Source organism: Larimichthys crocea, chromosome XV (assembly GCF_000972845.2).
Source record: "Larimichthys crocea isolate SSNF chromosome XV, L_crocea_2.0, whole genome shotgun sequence".
NCBI classification, from domain to species: Eukaryota; Metazoa; Chordata; class Actinopteri; family Sciaenidae; genus Larimichthys; species Larimichthys crocea.
In genome coordinates, this window is record NC_040025.1 from 14,105,289 (window position 1) to 14,130,372 (window position 25,084).

The window sequence follows — 25,084 nt, forward strand, 5'->3', positions numbered from 1 at the left end:
AACCTTTAGGATTATAAATAGAGTGGTCAAAATGGAAGCAGCAAAAGCAGAGATATCTTCATTTTTAGTATATATAAAATTGTTCACAATGCAACTTGATATCTCTTTACAACCCGAGATATATAAAACAAACCTTTTAATAAAAAAAAACTAAGGTTCAACTAAGATAACTCTAATGATATCTACATTTTTCCAAACACTGGAAAGCTCCCTCTAAATCCAGCAGGAACTAGCTGAAACTGTCCTGATGGGGTTTTGCCCAAGTGAATGAATTTGACTTATGAATGAAAACATGCTGCTGGTGTTTAGACAAACCACACGATGGCGATGAAGACCAGCACGCAGACTCCTCCTCGTCAACCGTGTTTGCTGTGTCATCTGTGATTTCTGACGTAATTCTTAGAGATCCAGGTGATCCCCAGGAAAAAAACAACAACAACCAAGCTATAATTTAGTTGTATTAACTTTTATTTTATTATAGAAAATAATCAAAGGGCGTTGGGTTCAAATCTTTGCATCAGACCTCTACATTAGTCATGCAGGTAGTAGCCATTTTACATCAAAAGAAGAAGCTTGTTACTACTTGTGTGTGTGAGCTGTTTAAGGCTGTAATTACATGTAATCCAGTTGAGTCAACTCATCCTGTCATTTAACACACTGACCAGTAATTTGTGTATTAGTATAAAGTTATACCTCACAACAACTTTGGGAATTATTCCTGCAAGCTGCATCGAACAAAATATCCTCAGACTGTATGTTCGCCCACTAACTAAGCAGTAGTGATAGTGTTGGATCTCCATAATTTTCAGTCCATGTATTATTCACAAGGAGTTTCTCTGAGGTGCATATTTAGATGGGAATGTGGCTTTAATGAAGGCTAATTTCCACGGTGGTGTTGCCCTCCAAATTAATCTGTCTGACCCCCCTTTTTTTTTTGGAGATTTGGAGGTGGGGGTGGAGGTTAGAGAGCTTGATACACACAGACACACACACATTCACAGTCTCACCCTCTCAAACACACACACACACACACACACACACACACACACACACACACACACACACACACACACACACACACACGCACACCCCTTGCGGTGTTTTCCGGGATCACGCCACCGCTTCCACTTGGGATCCACACAGCAGCAGCGATATGGCTGATCATCGCCGGACGGGACGGTGTTGTTTATGAGCGAAAGTAAAGACAAATAATGCGTTATAGCGGGTCAACAATGCGTTCACTCGGGCGACGGGACGTTGTGGCACATTGTGTGACACGGGGATAAGACTTACCTGACGGCTAACAGGCAATCTGGTGTGTTTTTACAGCAAACTAGTTGGAGGAACTTGTCGCAGTGGATTCATCCCAGCGTGCTGCCTGGATTACCACACACAAGTGGAACAATAGTCTCCTGCAGCAGTAACACTAGCAGGTCAGTGGCAGCGCATTTTAATGTTTGTTTATGTTCCTCACTCACACGTTTTTCACGCCGTAATGACAATGTTGGGACAACAAGCAAACGATAGTCGAGGTTGTCCTATCACCTGACATTGCAGGTGACTGCCGGTTATTTTTTCCCTGGCTCGTTTTTAAAACAAAGCTATTTGGCGATTTGGTTGAATTGCGCAAGTGTGCGTCTGTGTGGAACGCACAGTGTGTGGGCACTCGCTCTTTAAAACACAGCAGATAAAAGTGGTGAGGACATCATAGCCTGATTCAGAGCAATATATCTGACACATTGCAGTGGTTTTGAGGGGCTCCTAACATGCAAATCCACAATCAAAACGTCGGGATACCGTCAGAGAAGATCTCTCTACGGTTTCCATTGAGTTTACGAGCCGGCGGGGCCGCTCTGTAACTTTTCTTTGCCCTGCCTGACTCTCCTCCTCCCGGATACTTCCGTCAGGAAAACACGGGGAGAGAGGAACTGACCGAAAACGCAAAAGGCCTGTTAAGGTAGTGGGATCTCTTGCAGCCAGGGCCCGACACGAACAGCCTCACATTTAGTTTAGAGTCCCGTGATATTAATCTTGCGGCTGTTTGCAGTCATGCATTATTACATGGGACATAGTCAGGACCTTCGCTCGTCCGCAAATGTGACAGTCCGGTCCTGCGGTCCTGCAGGGTTGTCGATAACCTCGTGGATGTTCGCCAGTGGCAAGTAGTAGCCTATACTAACCCATAACATACTGATGGGCTGAACAATAATTGCCTATAGCCAAAGCCTTTGAACACTTCATTTCTCAGCAGCGTGCTGGGAGTATCATTTAGCGCTTAATTATTCATGTCCATCTCACTGTGGGATGTCCAGATTGAAGATTGTGCGCATCCGTCAGTCCCCTTTGCTATTGCACCCCTATTGAAAAATAATAACCTTGTGTTATTATTGCATAATGCAATCCTGTCTTATTACAATAACGACAGCTGGATTGCAGACATCATACAGCATTTTATGACCTTTGTAACCTATTTATGGTCTTATTTTCGTACAGTGCAATGTCCTGAGACCAATTACCGTGCAGTTGCACACAATGCTCCTGTTTGTGTGTCTTCTGGTTTGAATTTGAACACAGCACACTATTCTGTGGTTTAATAATCTTCTAACCAGCAAAGGGCCTCACTGAGATTAAAGTGCGATAATAAAGATAATGTATAATAATGATGAAATGTTTTGGCTGTCCAGATACAGATACAGTGTAGATACAGTATGTTTTCATTTATCAGCTTTCAGTGGAATCATATCATGATTATATGATCATACTGTGTTATTGTTTTACATAATTCATTAATCCATATGGATTATTCGTACATCTATACATCTATACAAGTCTGAAGTAACAGTGGAACACAGGTCATTACAGTAAAATGATGATCTTATATGGAAAATACATTAGAAGACACTCTTTCCATGTGACTGAAAATGGCATTTCAGATCTTTTGCCTTGTCTACTTTGCAGTCTTGTGCTTCTGCTTATTCATTCATCTTCTTTCCATAATTCCTTCTCATCTAATTCTGGAGATTTAGCATAAGTGGCAGAAGAGCTGCCGAGGATGAGCCATTGGGCTTTTGAGGAGAATGAACTACTTTTTGAGATTGTTGATTTATGTGTTTGCGTGGATGTGTGTAGGATTCTGTAGTTGGGCAGATTTGCACATTACTCATGCATCCTGAGGCCGTTGCGCCAAGCGGCGCTTGGAGTGCCACTGAGTGCCCATTCCACTCCGCCACATTGTATGTGAGTGCATGCATGCGTGTGATTCATGTGGCACTGAAATGCAGAAGAATTCTTTTTTGTTTTATGACGATAGGAAAGACAGTATCTGGCTGAAACAAAACCAGTCCCTGACCAAAATCCCTTCTGTTCTGATAAAAAATGATTTCAGTGTCTCTGTGTGTCAAACCTGCAGCTAGCTAGTGTTTGTTTATACTGCAGACTTAGGTCCTCAGGACCACTCATTCTTTTGCCTAGGCGTAATTGGCAGAGGAATCCCAGAGAAAGGCTGGCAAGGATCGCATGCTGCAGCACTGTGTGGCATCCCAAGTACCGGCGGGCTGGAAGTTTTTATAGCTGACATGAGCATGTGTTTGTGTGTGGTATATATAGAGAGAGGACATAGAGAGATGTGAATTCTCAGCTTTTTGTCTCTTTCTGTTTCATTTTTCTATTTATTTTTTTACCTCAGAGACATAAACTGCGGTTCCAGCCTGGGCCTGTAACCTAGCAACCCAAATGGTGTGTGTCTTGAATAAATCAGACTGTGTTCCTCCTCCTGTCCTCCTCAGGGTTGTGTCATTTCACCTCACCTCCATTCTACCATATTCATGCAGCCACCCACACACACATGTGCAAACACATGTGCATATGCTCACAGGCTGTTAACAGACACGCAGTTATAAAGTTGGAGAAGGTTTTATCATTTGCTCCTTTGCATCACTTAACCTATTAGCCTTTGCTCTTCTGGTGCTTTACTGCATAGCTCGTGTCACACTGAATACATCAACAGTGCATTGTGTTGGCTTTACCACCAACAGCGACACTACTAAAACAGCAGAAGTGCTTATAGTGTCTTTGAAGGAGTGCGAGCGGCCTCCGTCATCTGGAGTGTGTCCCTCCGTTTAGTGGGAGTTTGTGTATCAGAGATGTTCGTGGTGGTTGCCGGGTGTCTGGTGAGTTTGGCCTGCACATGCTGCAGCCTGGAGCCACATGTCTCGTCCCACTCACTGTTGTGCCTCAGCCAAGCTCTTCACACTGCCACGTCCATCTGCACCAGACAAGACTCAGCATCCATGCACATTCATACATGCACACTTTTTTCTTGCTGAAACTTTTTTTTTTTTACAAGTTAACCAACACAAACACACTTACACATGTCTTACATTAAAGGAATTACATACCCAAAATAAAACGGAGGCACCATTTCACCACCTCCCACCCTTGACGTGATGACACTATTCAAGGTTGTTTACAGTTAGACACATGTAATAAGCCTATGCCATGTCCTAGTGAACTTTACAAGCTTCCAACTTGCCTCATCTCATCTCAACAGTAATGCCAAGTGGTTGCAATATGACTGTGTTTATTCGTATGCGTAATTGAACTGCTGAATCCTCTTATTAATGGTTCAGCGATATGAACCAGCTTGATATGAAAAGCTTGTTTTTTGGCTCTGCTAACTTCTTGGTAGTAAAGGAATGCTGGAATCAGGTAACGAGACACATATTTTGAGCATTTACCATGTAGTCCAACTTCTTCACTTGCTTTTCTTAAAGTAATCTCCTTTTTTGTCCAGTCTCTGGATAAATATACAGTAGTATCGCTGTAGCTGCAGACAGGTTCAGAAGATAAATCCACTTTTTAATCCCAAAAGTTTAAAAAATAAACTTGAAGTGGTCCTCCCATGGGTACACGGCTCTGGATCAGAGCCTCTGCGAATTTCTTTCTTTCTTTGTCTTCATGTTGGACTGAGGACAGTCAATACAGTGACTCACTATCGCCACTCAAGGCACAAATGGTTTAACAAGAAACTGTGGGCCAAAGATAGTTGGTTAGTATACTCATTTTAGTAAATATTTTGGGAACACAATACATAGATGTCTCTGACGTAATGTCATAGTTATTACAGCTTCACATTGATAACATTTTTTAAATGTATGAACATAAACAAAACTATAATTCTGGCTATGTCTTACACATTGTTGCTTTAAGATTAAAAGTCTCGGCAGCCCAGTAGGAATAAGTAAGTTATTAGTTACAGAAAGTGAACATTATTAGCTTGTTTTGTGTAGTTGTTTACAAGACAGACTACACCTAATCCACCATATTATAAATCAAATTACGAATCTCAACTATGTAATGTATATACACAGTCAGTGTGCTATCATGTGTTTCCCTCTGGTGGCACCTGGGCAATGAGATTCCCACTGCATTACTGTTTGTGCTAATTCAACAGAGATAAGATGAAGTCTGTGAAATTAGTCATTATTCTGTCTGTATGTGTGTGCGGGCATGCAAGGATGTGAGCATAACTGTGTGTTAATGATAACACTGGTGTGTGTTTATCTGGGTAATAAGTGCTGGATTATATTATCAGTTATCCTTCCTGATGAGAGTCATTCATTCCTGGAAATTCATGGATGACGGCTGCAAGGTTGTATGAGGAGAACCTAGTTCTCTTTTCCGAGCAGGCTTCTTCTCTAGTGAAGTCTGGGAAAACATGCAAATGAGGGGGGAGGGAGATTCGTTCCATACTGATAATCCATGGGTGACGGATGTTATGAAATGAATGTGAGTCGCTCTCCTTTCGTTCCTTTGTTCTCTTTTTAAACTTTTTTTTTTTGTAGTGAAGAAACGCCTCCGGCTGAGGTACAAACCGCATCCAACTGGGCTCATGTAAATTGGCAGAGGCAATGTTGTTAGCAATGGATACTTGCCTAAGCGCATCTTCTAGTGAAAAAAAGCCAGCCGTCCTGAGTGAGGATCGCTGGGTTTGAATTCCCTCAGAGCACTGGCTGTCTCTAATAGGCCTGAAAGACTGAGAGCCTGAAAGGATGAATGGCTTTTGTTGAAGCCTCCAAGGTTGGACACAAAGAGAAAGGCAGTGGGTGCCATGTGTGTGTGCGTGTATGTGTGCATGTCAGCTCTCGAGCCCTTACGGGTTAGATAGAAGTAGCAGGAAGTGGAAGCGGGACAGAAATACTCCGCCATAGCTGCCTCTACCTTCAGGCCAGTGAAGCAGAGCAGAGAGGAACACAACAGAAAGTGTCTTCAACACACATATACTGTTAGGAAAAACGTATAGTGTACACACAGAAACCAGATTCTGAATGTCTCTGGGGCACTATAAACAATATATAACTTGAAAGCACAAAGATGTTAAAAGGCATACATATGTATATACACAATACACATAGGAGGCCACCGGTAATATGAGGAGCACTGTACTGGAAAAACAAGATGTGCTTTTCCTCCTATTTATTTTAAGGATGGCATGCTTCTCTCTCCTGTAACCACATTCAGTATATACTGTATTTAAAACCAGCTAGAGTACACTAGCTTAGGTGGGGCTGTTGTAGAACTGTTTCTACTGTTTGGATACCATGACTTCACTATGGAGTTGGTGGTGAAATGTACATTAGTCCAACTCATCTGGGAGAGCTCCTCTTGTCTGAAACCTCTGGAGAGCTGCGTTGTCAGCCATTTACGTCATGTTTTTTTTTTTTTTTGTAAACTTTTTGTTTGTTGCGCTCTCTCTCTCTCTCTTTTTCTCTGTGACTCTCTGGGTCTGTTCTCCCATTCTGTGTCTTTTATTCTGCAATGTTTGCACTTGGGATACATAACAATGAGAACACACGCTGCGTGAGCAAACACAATCATCGCGAGCCAAAAGAACTGTGCAAAATGCGCCGAGGCTGCACTGCAGTAGTTTCACTGTACAATGAAGTGGCGGTGTGGATCTAGCTGTTGATGGTTATAAATGAGAACATGAGCCATGATAATGATGATGGGGATGCAGGTGGTGATGATGTTGATAATGATGGTTGTTGTCCCCCCCTCCTCCCCTCAGGCCTGTGGGCCCCGGTGGTGCTGTTGAGAAGATGGACAGGATGAAGATAATCAAGCGGAGGCTGTCCATGTCTCTACGCAGTGCTCGGCCCGTCGACGACTCCCTGTCCGAACTGGCTGAACAGATGGCCTTGGACGAGCCATCCGCAGCCAGGGACAATGGTGAGACACCTGAAAAAGTGCAGTCACACACAGGTATATACGCCAGTACCTACTTCAAGTATTATAGCTTGCATGCAGACTTAATGCAAATAACTGGTGTGTGTGTAATATATATTAATATGTGAATTTAATCTGTGTTCTGCATGTAAATAAGTATAATATCTCAGATCATGACAGAAAAAACTGAAGAGAAAGCTCTTTAAAAAGGTAGCATCATGTTGTCATCATGATGAAAAGTAATTGTGTCACCTCCACGACGCCGTACAGTGATTAGTTTGACTCCAACATTTGATACGTGTGTCTTACCACACAGGAGCAAGCAGACCATGTTATTAAAGAGCAGGTTCTCATGTGCTCTAACAGTTCAGGACCTTAAGTACATAAAGAAGCATTAATTGATGTAGTGGTTTGCAAATGATGGTGTAGGTGGAGAGGGGCAAAATAGAGGTCGTAACTGATTATTGCAGAGAAATGCAGGAAGGTTATGCAAAATGATGTCAACAGATGTTGCACTGTTCTGTACTCTTGTATGTCTTCCTTTTACATGGAACTGCTCCCCGAAATCATCTATTTGTTGTCATATATCTCAGAAGTGTGTGTGTGTGTTACATGCAAACACAAAACCAGCATACATACATAGACGTATATCTTAACCGTCATCATCTTCACCTCATCAGCTTCACCATCATCCCTTCTGTGTTCACTTTACTTCACTAGTCAGTCATCAAGACAAAAAGGAGTACTACACGGGAAATGAATGTGAATTCACAAATGCTTTTTGTCAATTCAGAGACATTCATTTCTGTATTTTCATGAACAAAAGAGAGTATTGTCTCCTAGATGAAAGTGCAAAAAGCAATGTCATTCTCGGAAACTCTGGGTGCCATCTGCTGGGCATGTTTCAGGATTGCAGGAAAAATCAAGAGACCTCACCTGACACAAACACTTTTTTTGTGTGTGTGTGTGTATGTGTGAAAGGTCTTTGAGTGTGTTTGCATCTTATTTTGGCTCCAGACGAAAATCAGGTCAGAACATAAAGTGAGAGAGGTTGCCTCTTGTTTCAGCAGATGCTTTTGCTTTAGAGAAAAAGAAAAGAAGGAAACGACAGACAGAAAGGGAGAAAACAAGAAAAAAAAGTCTGTGTTCAGATATAGCTGTGCTGTGTCTTAGGCTAGACATCTTGACTTTTGGATACAAGGAGTGATGATGTTTATTCTTACTCATTGTTGTTATCAGCACCCGGGCTGCAACATCCATGCCCCTACCCGATTAATTTCATTCCTTGGCATCTTGTCCTCCTATTTTTACATTCCTCTCCTTAGTCTTTCATAGCTCAACCGATGTCAGTTAATTTCCAGAGAGCACAGGGAGCAAAGAAGAGAGAGGCAGTTAGAGGGAGGAAGTGATGTAGAGGATCAGGAGAGGGACATTAAACTTTAACCACTGCTCTACATCTTGTACTTACCATCTCTTGCTGCCCTTTTCCCTTGCTGTATCAACCCTCAATCGACCCCCACATCTCTATACAGCTTAGTGAGACTGCGCAAATGGGTGGTAAAAAAAGAATACTCCTCACATTTTTCAAAGTGCTAATTAGAAGCAATGTGGAATCTGGTCCTGACCTCAGATCTGCACTTCCACTGTGTTCTTGGAGGCGAGACTGTGAGGGATTTTAAAGGAACATTAAACCCTAATGCTCGGGGGTCACAGTGAAATATACAGTATAATGTGAAGAAAATTGGGGATTATTTGAAAGATAGGAGATATACCATGTGACATTCCACCCACATCCCGTAAAAAGGACTCATTAATACTAATGAATGTGAAAGAAATGTGATGATACATGCAAGGTGACAGGGTGTCCCACACATTTGTGAGTGCCTGGGTTAAGGTATATTGCTTTGAAAAAGTCAAGGAGTATTTCCTTATCCATAAGATGACCCGCACCTTTTTGATTTGATTTCCCACTAATATTTATAGTCACGTTTCCAACTGTGCAGCTGCTAGTGTTTCGTGTGCATGTCATTCCTTTGGCTCTTCATCTCTATCAGTCTATGACTCAACATATTTTCCACTATGCATGCCTCATGCTTCATACTCCTTCGATGGCTATTTTTATTACTGTGTTCGACAACTGTTTCCTCTAATAACATGAGTACAGCAGCTGTATGCAGTCCCACCCTTTTATCTATCACTACCGCATATTGTACTGTTCCTACATGTTCTGCTACCTCTGTGTGTGGTCTCTGTATGACCTTGTATCGTCTTTTTTTCCTCCTTTCTCTTTCTCTCCTGTTCCTTCCTACAATGTCTGTCATTCGCCTGTCTCTATTTTGCTCCATCTATTTCCTTTCTTCTCCTGTCTCTTCAATACTTCCTTCTATTCCCACAATCCCTTTATTTGTCTTGCTTTTTCTGGCTTTGACCCCCTGCTCTTTCTCATTTGTGTCAACCTGCTGTCCTTTTGAGCTTTTCCCCTCAATCTCTCACCCTTTCTTGCACTCTTTTCCTTCCTCCCCTCGCTTTCTCCCTCTCCCTGGTTGTCTGTCTGGCATCGTGTGTCTCAGAGTCCATGGTGGTGTGTGCCGTGCACCCTCCTGCCTCACACAGTGCTCCCTCCTTCCTGCGTCAATATGCTGGTCATCTGGGCCGCACCGCCCTGCGCAGAGAGCCGGGTGGGGGGCTGGAAAGAGACAGAGCCTTCCTAAGCCTGCACAGGACTGGATCTCTGGGTACACACGCACACACACATTTACACAGTAATACATGCATGCACCTGTAAGTAAACAGCATATAGCAGGATTTGCTAATACACTGGTTTTGGAATTGGTATCAAGCAAAAATGATGCACATTTCAGTGAAAGTGTTATTTTAAAACAAACCAGTGGTGGAAAGTAACTAAGTACAGTTACAAGAGCTGTACTTAAGTACCTAAATGGTTTAATTTTATGCTACTTTTTACTTCTGCTCCACTACATTTAAGATGCAACTATTGTTGTAATTGAGTATTGTCAGTTTATAAACTTTTATACATTGTTACAGATTGAATTATGCTGTTGGTTGTTTTTGATATTTTGGGTCAGTTTTGCTACTAGTACTTCCATACTCCTGCTTAAGTGAAGTTTTTAATTTACAACTTTTAGTTGCAGTGGAATATTTTTATATGAGGTATTGCTTCTTTTACTTGAGTAAAAGGTTTGAGTACTTCCTCCACCACTGAATACAGAGTACAACTCACCATACTGCTAGGCCGGTTTTTCTTTTGTTGTAACAACATTTTCTGCATATTTTCACTTCTTATGTGTGTTAGTAGTTTGAGCAATGTCAAGCTTGAGTTATACTGCCACCTATGGGTGTAAAACTCACTCACACGCTGATGTCATGTAGATGTCAATGTTGCTTACCAAAAAGGGGAGTGTGTATGTTTTTGGTGCATGCATGCATGCATGTATGTATGTGAGTACTTACTCATGCGTATCCTCCTAACAGTTACTATGAATCTGGAAGGCTTAAACTCTAATGACCTTAATCCAGCCTACACAAACACACAAACACACACACACAATCACTTTTTCCTTCTGTCTGTCTGCATTATGTAATGGAACGTGTGGTCCGTGGCTATATGGATCCCAGTAATCTCATTTCCCACTGTGGCAAACGGCTTATATCAAGAGCAGTGGGATGGAGTGAAGAACGGAAAGTCAAGTCAACAGAAGACTTGGAGACGGGGTTTAGAATGAAATGGAGCTTAGAAAATGGCAAGAGATTGATCACGGGGGACTGAGCTTTGAAGAGGGAGAAATGAAAAGTATAGATGAAAGGAGAGAGCAACAGACAGAGCGGTAAGGGAGTGTTAGTTCCACAATGGCTCCTTCAGGAGTCATATTAGCTTTGTGCTGTGTTTCCCTTGAGTCCTCGGCTGAGTGAACTGTAGATAGACCACGATGAGACTCCTTGCATCCATTGAACTCTACCTGACAAGGGAAGTAGTCTTGTATCAGGTGCTTACAGTTCATTGTGATCTTGCAAGCTGGGAATACAGTAAAAATGGATGAATGAGTCTTACGTGATACCTGTAAAGAAATAGGGACAGCACCAGAGGGCTACATCTTTTATTTTTCATTTCACAAAAGAAGCCAACGTTTTAGATTAGATTACAAACCGAGGCGGCACAGCCTGTGTTTAGTTTGAACCGTGGATGGGGTTGAGTCTGCATGCTCTCCCCGTGTCTGTGTGGGTTCTCTCCAGTTACTCCGGATCCGCATACAAATGTATAGGTTAATTAGTGAAATTGTCCATGAGCATGAATGGTTGGTTGTCTGTATGCGTCAACCCTGTGATGAGCTGGCGACTTGTCCAGGGTGTACTCCGCCCCTCGCCCAATCGGCAAGCAATATTTTAGTTGGTACCTGGAAAGATACTGGTGCTCTAGTAGCTGTACAGCAGTTATAGGATCAGCAAATGCTAATCTTTGGAGTTAGGGCGGAGTGTCCCCTATATTCCCCCTTCTTCCATTCTGTGCTAAGCTATACTAACCACATCCTGGCTATTCATATTTACAGGTATAGTGTATGAGTGGTTAAAGAAAAAGAATAAATGAATCCAATCAATGACGAAGAAGAATGGCACAATCTATGAATATCATCAAATGAATATCCCTAGAACGTACTGGCAGAGATTAATAGTAGAACATATTTGAAGTCATTTCCAATATACTGTGATTATCACGAGCCGATGATGAAAGTGTAGCAAATATGGAGAAATACTAGTCATATGTAGAGATATTTGAACCCACACGTCTTAAACTCAAAGACTGATGAGTCTGGCAGAGTGACTTCATTCTGTGAAATCTCAGGAAAACCCTACAAAGGACGTAGCTTGACTTAGAACCCAGAATAGATGCTATTCTATTATTTAAATCATGATAACATGCAGTTTGAAATGTTAAGAGGTACACTGTGTGTGTGTGTGTGTGTGTCTCACTGGTTGGTCTCGCTGACTCACTGTGTGCCACTCAGCAGTCAGAGCACGTCGCCCCCTTTAATAGAGCAACATGATGATGCAATCTCGCTTTCCTGCTGCACTAAAGAAATGGCCAGCCCCTTTCTCTGTCTTTCCCTTTCTTGCCTCTATCCATCTGTAGGAGTATTCAGTTAAATATACTTTTCATCTCTGTAAGTGCACTGTATACGTGCACGGTAGAAATGTTTGGACCGTAGCCAGAGCCAGAGAGCTAAAACAGGTCTGTGATTCATCTGCTGGTAACTAGGCCTACACCCACTCCCACAAAACTGTACTTACAGTGAGGAAAGCACTTCTAATTTTTTATTTTTTTATTGCTTTTCACCGGCTACCTCATCTCTTTTTCTCTCTGTGAAGATCTGTATTTACTCTGTTGAGGATTAGTCGGCACTGCTGTCTGTTTTACTGAGAAACAGCACTCTGAAAGCTGCCTATCCTTTTCTAAAACCAGTCGCAGGCTGCTATTCCTGATACTGTCACAGATGTCTCCTCTTGTTCTTTTCGCCCCCCCCTCCCTGTCTCTTTCTCTCTACATACATCAGAATACTATATTTAACCTCCAGATAAAACCAGAAGATAAGAGATGGGACACTTTTCAGACCACCCGTATCTCTCCTCGTGTATTGCACACCACGAGAGACCTTGTCTGTGCCAGGGATTTAATGTAATGCATTAACGCTGCATTAATCGCTGTAGCCCTCTCTCTCTCTCACTACCCTACACTCTCGGCCATCCATTTGCTCACACTAACCCTCTTCGCTCACTCCCATATTGGATTTAAAAAGAACAATGGAGAGGACTCCTTTTACGTAGTTGGTCTTGTAAGCTTTTTGTGCGTGTCAGGGCCACTTGCTCTTACTGTAGCATGTGCTAGAGGCAAAAATGTTCCTCAAGAATGCTGCCGATATAGGAAAGGAAGGGGGTGGGTGAGCCATTGGGGACCAGCACATACAGAGCTGGTAGCTGACAGTAGGCATTCCGGTCCCAGTAAATGAATAATAAGATTCCTTAGATGCAGATAAAAGGTTTAGAGGTAATTACTGCAGTCTAAATTCTCCCTGCCTCCAGCCTTAGAGTGCATTTTACTATGTGTGTGTGTGTGTTCCACAGGAATGTAACATGTACTTTGATTTTTTATTGTCTCCCTAGCCTGGAGGCACACTGTGGTATTTATGGTGAAAATAATATATTTTAATTGGAAGCTTAAATGTAGCCAAGCAAATGGTGTGGCGATAAAGATGTTTAAAACAAGGGGGCACTACAAAAGTGATGGTGATTGAGGCTTTGAGGATTGAGGGACTGCAGAGCTATGTGCAGATGGCGCAGAGACAAATCTTTCATGTATACAGTGGCACATGTGACTATAACGAGACAGGGAGACAGTGATGGGTGGAGGACTGAGTGGTGAGCTTTTGTTCCTGACTTTTTAAGCTCAAGGATGCAGCACTCTACATCAATATATGTCTGTCAGTGCAGTGTAAATGCTCGTTACTCTCTCAATCCAATTTGAAGTATATAATATAATGGGCCCAAAGAAAACAGTTATGAGTACAGAGACGGCACATGCTTACAGCTCTCTCTCTCAAATATTTATTTTAAAATACCTTCCACACCTAGCTAAACTGAAAATGTGTCAAGTAAACAGTATGCCAATGATCTCACATTTATTTAACTAAGAAAATTATACCATTACATTTCATGCTTTGCAAAGTAGGGTTGTGTGTTTGTGTAAATTGTTTTTATAATTAAGTGCACCGTTATTGACATGTAGGGTGTGAGAGATTTTCCGCATGAGTTAGTTAAGACCTACAAAACAACCTGATTATTGACATGAAGGGAGAGGTGAGGTTTTAGCTGCCAGTTGTCGAACACATTTGAAGAGCTACTTTAAGTGTTAATCCTTGAGAATATTACGATGAAAGATGGCATTTGACATGTTATCTTGCTGACATTTTGGATGCCATTCAACATTCATGGTCTATAAACACTTCTGTGAGCACAGACAGTTTCTAAAAAATGCATTAGATTATCTTCTGAATAAAGCACACCCACATGAAAGGTCCCATGGAATATGTCCTTGAATGTCCTGGAAAGCTGTTGCAGACTTAAAAAAAAAAAAGTAGCAATACCAAACTATAGAAATACTCTTGTTAGAAGTGAAAGTTCTCCTATTACATACGTTAGCAACAAAATGTTTGTATATAAACTTTACTAATAGAAATATTTCTTTGTTTATTGCTTGTTTTGATACATGCTACATAAAGAACCTTTATTATTTTTAGTAACCACACAAGATAAACAGATAAAACATCATTGCACAACGTGAGGCTAATAGCCGATGATCTAACCTTAAATATTAGAATAACATTTTCTACAAAATGTAATGTTTGTGATCAGCTGTTCGATCAGGCAACAGCCAGGTGTTTCCCAGCATACCCTGGGTCTTGAGGAGCAGCTGTGGCGCCTAGCTTTAAAATCTGTGGCCACCCTGGTCTCATGAGATTATCGTTGCCCGCACGTTGACATAAATCTAACCGTCATGAAATGTGCAGCGATCACTGGTGATTGATTCTGCGCAGGCCCGGCTCATCTTGAACGGGCCTATTGATCCCCGAGTGTTGTTTTGCAACAGGAAATAGATCACATTACAGAATTAATGGGACTTTTAAGCATGCTGGTTACTGTAATGCTCGTGGTGCTGCCGCTCTCATTTGGTACCACAAAACATTTCTTGAGGATTAACACGTACATCCTGCTGAAGGTGTCCTTGTTTGAGGAATGTCTTTGGTAAAAATGTATGCTCTGCAGGTGTGTCACAAAGAGCCATGTATGTGTACTGTAATGTATACAGTAAGTGGGTGCGCAGTGGCATGTGCTGTGTAGGGGATAGTGCTTGTGTAAGTGTGCACGGGTTGAACATGAATAATGGCCTGTGCTTCGTGGTCCATGGGGAAGGACGGTGGGAGAAAGAGACAGAGGAGACTGGCGAGAATGCATGAAATAGGGAATATGGAAGCTAGGATGCCAAAGGCGTCACTCAAATGCCTCAGGGTTTTCATTTCTGCACTAGAGAGAGATAAGGACAAGGAGGCAGCGGGTGGAGAGGATGGAAGGAGCAAGAAGGAGAGAGAAGACGAAGGAGATAAAGGGATAGAGACGGAGTGCAAGAAAGAGGCTGATCGAGCAGAAAATGTTGTCACTGGCTCCTAAATGGAAAGAGATGTATTCAACACCATCTCTGGACCCAGACAGAGATGGGCAGAGGGAGGGAGGGAGAGATAGAAACAGGAGGAGGGGGAGAGAGAGGGAGATTGGTATCACATGAGAGGGAGGAGAGTAATAGCAAGGTGAAGGGAGGGAGAAAGAGGACTAACAACACTGAAAGCACTGATAGGGGCGCCAGAGGCACGAAGGGAGCAATCGAGAGAGGGAGTGGAAAGAAGGGGAGCAGAACAACAGCCCGGATAGCAGTGGAAGAACAGGGAGGACAAAGGGAAGAGATCTGAGAGAAGGAGTAAAAACAGGAAAATGAAGAAGACACTGGACTGTGAATGAAAAGTAACAGGAGAGAGGGAAAGAGCTGGAAGCCAAAGAGATAAACAGTTGAAAACCAGACAGATGAAAGTGTTTTTCTCCTTAGGAGGAGCTGTAAGTTTGGGTCTCTGCACATGCACGTGTGTGTGCTTCAAAGCAAATCATATAGGATGAACACATAACACCTGTTATTCTGAGATGATGGGGTGTAACAGTTTTCAGCTTGTATGTGTTGGACTATCTCTGCAGCATTTTCTCTACCTGCACGGCGTTTGACCTTCCTTAGTCAGCAAGCAGAGTGCGACTGCAGAGAGAAAAAGAGCGACGAAGAAGGAGAGGTGGAGAGAGGGAGTGTCTACAGGAAGAGAGAGAGAGAGAGAGGGTGTGTGTTAAAGTGGAGTAGTAGCCAAGGGAGTTCTTGCATTGTGATTAGTGTGCCTGTGCAGTCTGCACTATCCTCCCAATGTAAGACTTATTCTGTACTGCGTGGGACTCTACTGGAGACACAGAGACAGTCTGAGGATTGGATTTTGCACAGAAAGCTTTGAACCTTAATCGACTACAACTCCTGAAGCCTGGGTCCCACCCAGACCTGTTGACTGGACACCAAGACTGGACCGAAGTGGTTTCAACTCTCTTCTCTACTCTTTGTGAAATGTATTTTTGAATTTGCACTTTCAGCTGCAGTGCTTTGAATTCTCTGGGGAAAAAAATGGATATGTCAGGCAACCCCCAAGGGTGCTCTGCTCGTGTTCCCAACAGTGTAGGAGACTCAAGAATGGGGGAGGCTAGAATGGGAGAGGGGATGAGAATGGGGGAGAGAGATACCCCACTGAGGCTGTCACCTTTCCGTATGCTTCGTGTGCTGGACTCATGCCGTCCTCCAGGAAACCGTATTGGTGAGTCACATTACTGTCATCTTCATCATCAAGTTCACCTACATCCAAATCCTCTCCTTCATCAGATCTAATTTGAGTTCCAAGACTATACTTTTGAGAGATGACAGCAGTTTTTATAACAATATATGTATGAGTTTGATGGGGTTTTCAAAGGCAGATGGTGTTCAGTAGATGACACTGTAAGTAACCCTACATCTTAAATTTGAAGAATAGTTTCCGTTGTATTAACACATCTTCAAAATATGATTTCCTTTATGTAGCTAGTTTAGAGATTAGAGATTAGTGGGTTGGCTCAAGGCACTGTATCTTCAAGTTCTTCTTTTTCAATGTTTTATTCATGTCGGCACAATGACTGCAGCATCCCTATTCCTGCCGATCATGCCAGATTCTGATAGTATGCTGTCTTTGCTCCAATCCTGTTCTGAGAACCCCTGATCTAAAACACAAAAAGAAGTAAAATGATTTAGTTCAAAGCCTAATAATAATAGTGGGTAATGCATTAGATGTGGACAGTGACTACTTACTTAATTCTGCGAGCGTACTGGCTGAGCAGGCCCACTAAACCTAATGTTTGGCCTTGCCAAGTGTGGGCTCATGACAAAAGAAAAATCCCAGGATTTCCATTACTCTTTGAAGACCTCTTGAAGTGAATCTTACCCTTACTTTAACATCCTTTCCACTGGCGTTTCACTTAACACTGCCAACATGTACTGATGATGGATTTTCAACTAAGTGAAGTAGTACATACAGAGCTGGGTGAGGTAAGGATAGTCCTAAGCAGCCCATTCACTCTTCCAGACATGCTAGCAGAGAGTCAGCAACCCTAACTAGGCCGCCTGGCTCCACACCGGGAGGCAGTGGAAGCTCATGACATTTAGTGTCTGCTCTCAGTCTGCTATGGAAATGGAGCAGAAAGAACCAGCAGGAGACTGGAAAATAATGTTCTGAGTGATTAAGAAGTACGTGTCTGTGTTTATTTTGAGGAGTGAAACTATGTTGGTGAAGCGGGTGTATAAGAGACAATTGCACGTACTGTACACATTGTCGTATCATATTGTTGCAGGGCACAGGTGATGGAATTTTCCTCCCAGGTCATCTTGTCCGATCTGCCTGCATCTGCTTGATTGTTTATACAAACAGACAAGATCAGGACCTGTGACATAAAAGCAGCACTGGATACTCACTCGTCGTGAGCGTGTGGTCATGTGTGTGCTTCTGGCAGTATGTAGATATCCTGGATCAATTTCCCCCCACTCTGGTGTCAGTTACCTTGCGTTTAATGTTTCACCATCTGGATTGTGAGGGTTGATTCCTGATATGACTACCCTGCTCGGTTCTCTTAGCAAGTGTTTCTATATGCATTGCCTGTATTCTTGTGCCTGGCTTTGAGGCCAAAGGCGTCATCAGGTTTACGCAGCATTTACACAGATGGATTGGGTTGTGTTTTGTTAATGAGCACATGCTGCTTTTGTCAACAGGTAGTTAGACTAATGGACATATGTAGGCAGAAATTAGCAGCTGGGATTTACACAGGTAGTTGTAGAAGCAAGAAAACCTCTGACTCCATTCACCTGCAATGTTTGCTTCTGGAAGCAATTGATTAAAAATATAGACTTTCTAAATGTATTCATTTCTAAATAGATTTAATACATTTTTGGAAGGTTTATGTTTAGTGACAATAGATTTTTCATTTTTGGGAAAGAGGGTGACATGCTATACATTTGTGACAAACAGGCCCTAACCCTAACACCAGGTGTTCAATACTAAATAAGTAAAAAAAAAAAAAAATACATAAAGAAATAAATTAACCTATCAATAAATTGTGTAATATAAATGAATAAACATAAACAATCCATTTGTGAAATAAATAAAGAGATTACTAAAATATTCCATCACTTTGATACTGAGAAATAAACAAAACTCAGCTCACTAGTTAGCTCACTGGGTAGGCAGCTTGTTAAGCTAAATACATAGAAGGAGATCATAGTTTATATGTCTGTATATTATGTGTATTTACCATAGCACCTAGATTGGTTGATCGTTATTGATCGTTATAGTTGATTGAGGACTTACTTTCTCATTGTTGCTGCTCAAAGGTAGTTGGCATGTGATTGGCTTCTCACTTGGATCAAATATGTTATTATGCATTGCTGTGATTATTCATTTGCTAATTATTATTGTTTAATTTATTTTTGACACTCCATAAGTGATGGTATATGACTGGTATACTGTGCTTTTAACTCTACTTAACATATGAGAAATTCATCTTGTTTTTTTTTTCTATATCACAGCTAGTTTTTTTGTTGGTACACCACTCATTAATTTCCTTTTTTTAGCCCTAAGACAAAATCCATTAAAGAGCTTGCCTTGCTCAAATCCTAACCTTGACTACATGAAGGAGAGACACACAAAATGACCTAGAATCAGCCTCAGGTGGTGTTGCCCCACTCCACAGCTGACAGAAGCTGTACTATAATAAATAGCTTTACCTATCCAGCTCTCAATCGTTCTATCTCATGGTTCATGTGCCACAATCACTCAAGGGACTTATTTTCCTTTCCGCTTCTTCTACCAAAATCATCCTACCCCCCAATGCCTTAATCTTCCCTTTGTCGCTATGATGGCTGTACCTATGGTGGCTGTTTAAAATGTAAACAGTAGATGATGGTGAAGCAGATTTGTCTACCAAACACAGGAAAACATACACACACACACACACACACACACACACACACACACACACATATACAGTACGTGCTGTAAATGACCCAGACTTTAGAGCTATCGGGCACCACACACCAAGATAGACCCTTCCCCCTACATTTACTCACACTATATGATTGAAGGAGGCAGTCCTGTCTGCTGCACCGTGACTCATTAATCAGATGGACTGTGGGGGGAATGGAGGTGTGGGGGTGGCAGGCAGAGATGGGAAAGCTCCCATTGCATGAAGGGTGATATCGATCAATGACCTCCTCATCTTACCAATGGTATTTTATACACACTCGGCAAACACTCCTGCACGCCTGGTGGTACAATCTATCTTCTGGGGATTGAGACCCTACCATGGCTTTTTCAGAGGGTGAATGAAATCTGAAACAATAGGTTGTGCCCTCTCATTGGCACGGGAGAAAGTGATAGAGGAGAAGAGAGTGAATGAGGCATAGTGCCAAAAAACAAAACAAAAAGGCAATCCAAAAGATCTGAGCTGAAGCAAAGTACATTTAAATAGCAGTCTGTTTGTGTCTCTGTGTGTTATAGGCATCGTCCATGAGAATGTGAAGATGGGTTCAGATGGGGAGAGCGACCAAGCATCTGGGACATCTTCCGATGAAGTCCAGAGTCCAGTCAGGGTCCGTATGAGGAACAACCACCATCGGCGCATCTCTAATGAGGTATGGGAAACCGGAGAGACACATCTCGTGGATTGCACCCTGGCTCTGTACGAAAACACTTACTCCTTTACTATTCAGTATTCACCACACACTACATAGGGATTCTATGCAGATTGCGTGTTAGATGTTAGTGCTAGACTGATAAATTGGACAGGCCCATGTATCAACTGATATTAGCATTTTGCAGATATATCAGTACTGTAATAGCAGTACAGAAATGCTAATGCCAGAAAGTGTCAGTATTACATAGTTGGACCACCACAGAGCACTGACTTTGAAGTTGATTTTTACAATGTAAAGTGTCCTGTTTGGTATGTATTTAGGTCACAATAAAAAACAGGTCTAGAGGAAGATTGTTTGTTAATGGTATAAGTTAAACTCACAAATATTGTTATGAACATCACCTCAAAAATCCATTTTCTGTTAGGTTACATCAGATGATACAAGGGACTAATTGGGACACGACTCAGTTTATCCCTTTTTTATCGATCAGCCAACTAAATGTACTTTTACTTTTTCCCCTGTCTGCACAATACATGATGGTAGTTAGCTAATGATCATGGACTCTGCAGTCATCAGTTTTCTAACTTTTTCTGCTGTGGGATTTTTTGAGTCCAGTAATTAGGGCACATACTGTGGTGGAATACTGTAGTGAATAGTGAATGGTTTTAGCTACAGACCTGTTGTTGTCATCAGTTTGAACATACAGTAGCTCACCTGTGGTAGATGGTAGAATTGCTATTTGTGGTGTTGTTTTCCCACATCCCCAACATATGTGTTCACGTCTCAGGCCAGAGTGTGTGCATCGCATATGTGCGTGTATCTGTTTGAAGGAGTTGCAGAGTGATGAGTGTAGCAATATTACGGGAAATGCCTCTGGACACACAGGCTGCTGCCCCTGACTGCTGTGAACAGTGGAAGGGACTAATTTAGACCATTTTTACCAGAGAGACAGAAAGAAAAGAAGAGGGCATTAAAGGAGAGGAAAATGCTGGGGTGAGAGAGTAATTATGGAAGTAGGCATAATTACTGTTGTGGCAAAGAAAGAGGAGATCCACAGGAACAGGGCTGAAGAGATGATAAGAGGGATGAAGAAGAAGGAGAAGGAGAAGAAGAAGGAGAGATGGAGGGCAAAATGACGATAGGAGAGAACATAAAAACAATGTTTCCTCTCAGCCAACCCCCTTCGTTCACCCCTTCCCCCCATCTGCCTTTCTCCCCTCAGGAATCTGTCCATTCCTCTCTCCTCTGCTCCTGCCTCCCCCTCCTCGTCTTCCTCTTCCTTTTTATTCCTCCTCCTCCCCTAAGCATGTGGATGGCACTCTACCACAGTGCCAGCCCCCCCCCTCTCTCTGTCTCTCTCTCTCTCTCTCTGTCAATGTGTGTGCAGTCATGTGGCAGGTCAGAGACATGCATTGTGGAAAACGCATGTGTGTGAGTGTTTTAGAAAGACACATTTAAGGAGGACAATGAGGGAGCTACTAGAGCTGTTCTGCATTGTGAGTATGGGGACACGTGCTTCTGTTTGTGTGTGTGTGTGTGTGTGGGTCTGTATTCAGTCTTTACCAGTGAATAAGAATAAGAGGTCATTGGTGTCATTTTGTCTATCGTTGCCCTTTTTGGAAGTAGTATGGATAGTTCAGATTTGTTGCTTTGGTAACTGAATTTATGTATGAAATATGAAGTGCGTTAGTAGAAAATTGTAATAAAATTTGTAGCAACCTGGAAAGAACCTTAGTGTGTGTTTTTGCCTTGGTGGTGTCGCAGTGCTTGCTTTTTGTGCAATCTAGTCAGTTATGATTCAGACATTCAGCACAAATGTGTAAATTACTCAGGTCAAAGTCTATAAGTCATGTTAGTGTGCATTCAGTTTGTGGCTTATTTTTCAGAATATGGGCTCATGCAGTCTGCAGAGAATTAACGTTTTCAACTGTATGTTTTCCGGATGTATTTTGAAACCGTGTTGCGTCTGAATGTCCCTTGGGTGACAGCTTGTATGTAATAGCGCATGTCGTTTTGTTAGCCAGTGAGCTCGGATAAAACCATTACAGGCGTAAAATCCCTCTGCCTTTCATCTTCAGACACACATACACTTTCTACTCTCCCACTAAGGCTCACGTGTAAACACAAATATTCATCACACTTACATGAAGGACACATACTGTGGGACTGGGCCAGCCACGCACTGCTTCCATGGAAACTACATGTGATCGTCAACTTGCCAGTGAACATGTCCTATATGGTATAGGAGCAATGCATTGTGGAAAAATTGGCATCACATGAATTGTATTTTAAGCAAGGGCCAGCAAGTGAAAGTTATTCCAGCCATTTACTCTGTTGTGTTACAAGGTAAGATATTTGTCATAACAAAAAAAAAATACTATAATGAATAAGTGTAATCCTTCAGATGATCTTGAGCCATAACATTATGCACACTCAAAGAGAAGTCAACTACACTAGACAGTACAGTAAGAGAAAATGTCTAATGTCTAGCATGTCTACTAACAAAAATACTTGTTCCAGATGTGGTCCAGATGAGTTTGTGAGTTTGTGAATCGTGCCAACCTTCTTACTCTGCCAACAATGTCTTCTGAAAATTTGCCTGAAATTTGCCAAGATCTTACCTGGAACTATTCCCATCTTATAGTGGCCTTGGATTGGCCTTTCATTCAGCCGTACTGGACAAAAATTTCATTCACATAATTATTCATCAGTCATTTACAGCAGCAGATGGCACCTGTAAACCAAAAGTGTGTTTTTGAACTACAGACACTTGACTAAGTCATTGCCAGGAGTGACAGATGGAGAAAACAGATTTTTTAAGTGGCACTAAAGAAGGCCACGTAACACAGGCTTGAAGAATGAATGAGTCAGATCCTGGTGATCAGTTAATGCAAAGTGATCAAAGATCTGTCAAACAGCCAAGAAACGTGATGTCGCATAATGTCAGGTGAATAAAAGTGATGGACACAAGCACACAGTCTGATAATGGTTGATTCATATATTAATCTGTGGTTAATGCTGAGTCTGTATGAGGTGGTCAACGGGGAATACAAAGTCCAGAATGTTACGGTTCGTCATGTTTACTCTACACTGTTTAAATTACTTAATAACATAAACATAAACATAACACAACATAAACATAATATAATTCACTATGCTTAAATATGTTATAAATGTAAATGGACTGTTGGTAATTTTTGTGTGTGGAAACCCCTCCCTCATACATACCATCACTGAAAGTTACAGGTTTTAATCCAGGAAAAAAATGAAAAAAATCAAATCAAATCATAAATGACACATTTTAACATCTTATTTAAGTGTGATTTATATTTTTAACCTCTTAACACCTTCTCTTTTTCTCTCTCTCTCTCTTTCTGTGTTTCAGGACATCAACAAACGTCTGTCTCTCCCAGCTGATATCAGGCTACCCGAGGGCTACTTGGAGAAGTTTGCCATGAACAGCCCACCCTTTGACAAGCCCATGAGCCGCAGGCTACGGCGTGCTTCATTGGTAAGTAATTGTTGTGTCTGTGTGTATGTGCATAGCAGCTCAAACTAGTTTTTAGTTAGCTGCTTTGCTGATGCTTTGGTCACTACCTGGCATATCTGTACTTCTGTGAATGTAGCTGGGTGTGTGCTCCTCTTTTGATGCCCTTTGTTCTGAAACAAAGGTAATATGAACTTTTGAATGCCATTGTGCACAACTAAAATGGTTGACTAAGGCCATTACATCATCTCACACACACACACACACACCCACACACACACACACACACACACACACACACACAACATAGACTCATTTTGGACACACTGAGTTATGCTATAGAGTTTACAATAGCTCAGTGGGAGGATGAATGATAAATTCATTGTGTATTATGTATCCAGGCCAAGAGCATTATGGGTATGAATCTGAGGGTAGGAGAGAGGAGTTGTTTGCTGTTGGGTGGATAGAGAGGGGGATGATGGGTAGAAATAGACAGATATTCATGAATATGCAGCATGTCCCTTTATGCCCTTTTGTATTGTTGCTGAAGCACTCATGCTCTTTCACGTGATTTTTATTTTGGTCACACTTTATTCCACATTATTCTTTTGTTTTTCTTTCGTCTCAAGTTTTCCTTCATAGACGACCGGGTGAAGCAAGAGCCAAGCTATTTTCTGTTTCACTCGGTCTTACATGCTTGCTCTCTTTTAAATTGAATTCAGTCTGCTTTACTGATGCATCTTGCACAGTTTTAACACGATTACCGAAAGCCTCGATATATTATGGGAAAGCATAAAGGATTCACCCTCCATCAGCCATTTCTGCTGTAATTATTGAACAGGGGCGCTGCCCTACCTCCTGCTCTCTGCTTGAAGCGATTTAATGATGCAGCTTTCCCGCAGGAGTCTAACAGAGATGAAAGGGAAGAATCTTTGAGGAGTGGTTTGCAGGGAAGAAGTTTATGGTGTCAGGGGCGGATGAGAAGACTTTTCTTAGCTTTTGTCTGTACAATGTAAAGGAGTGACAGACAATTCCTGACATGCTTCTGTCTGTCCACTTGTGTGTGGCTGTGTATCTTTAGAGGTTGTTGAATGCATCTGATGTAATAGATGAATCAATAATTCAGCAGCAGTGTCGGACTCTTCTACTGCAGCTGCTTTCCTGAGGAAGATTACACAGTGGGACACCTTGAAGTGAGTCAGAGAACAAGGAAAAGAAAGGGAAAGATGCAGAGAGGGATGACGTGAATGAAGATGATTTCAATCTGTTTGGACAAACAAATATGTGGAGAGGAGTGTATGGAAAGAAAAGATAAATGGCTGTTTCAGGTTAAATAGCAAGAAAGAAAAGGTCTTATATCATCTGCTGTGCCTGCAGACTGAATGTATGAGGCTACAGCAAGATGATTTTATTAGAGAAGCTCATATGGTTTTCTTTATTTCGTTGGTGCACCCTTGCAGAAATATGTTTTTGACTGTGCGGTAAACTATTTTCACTCTTAAAAGTTTTACTTACTT

General features: G+C 41.9%; 1 protein-coding gene across 7 annotated transcripts in view; it reads left to right on the forward strand.

The window, feature by feature from the left end:
- LOC104931656 (cyclin-dependent kinase 17) overlaps positions 1-25,084 on the forward strand; it is a 53,166-nt gene that overhangs the window by 18,044 nt on the left and 10,038 nt on the right. For 2 of the 7 annotated variants that reach the window (XM_027288461.1, XM_027288460.1), the window contains exons 2-6: positions 1,330-1,433; positions 7,067-7,260; positions 9,795-9,959; positions 19,944-20,077; positions 23,466-23,591. In XM_027288461.1, coding sequence (XP_027144262.1) covers positions 7,098-7,260; positions 9,795-9,959; positions 19,944-20,077; positions 23,466-23,591 — 588 coding nt within the window. In that variant the 5' untranslated portion in view covers positions 1,330-1,433; positions 7,067-7,097. Of the gene's footprint in view, positions 1-1,092; positions 1,199-1,329; positions 1,434-7,066; positions 7,261-9,794; positions 9,960-15,540; positions 16,683-19,943; positions 20,078-23,465; positions 23,592-25,084 lie in introns of those variants that run through there. The other 5 variants (XM_027288458.1, XM_027288459.1, XM_019256500.2 and 2 more) reach the window with 4 other exon arrangements.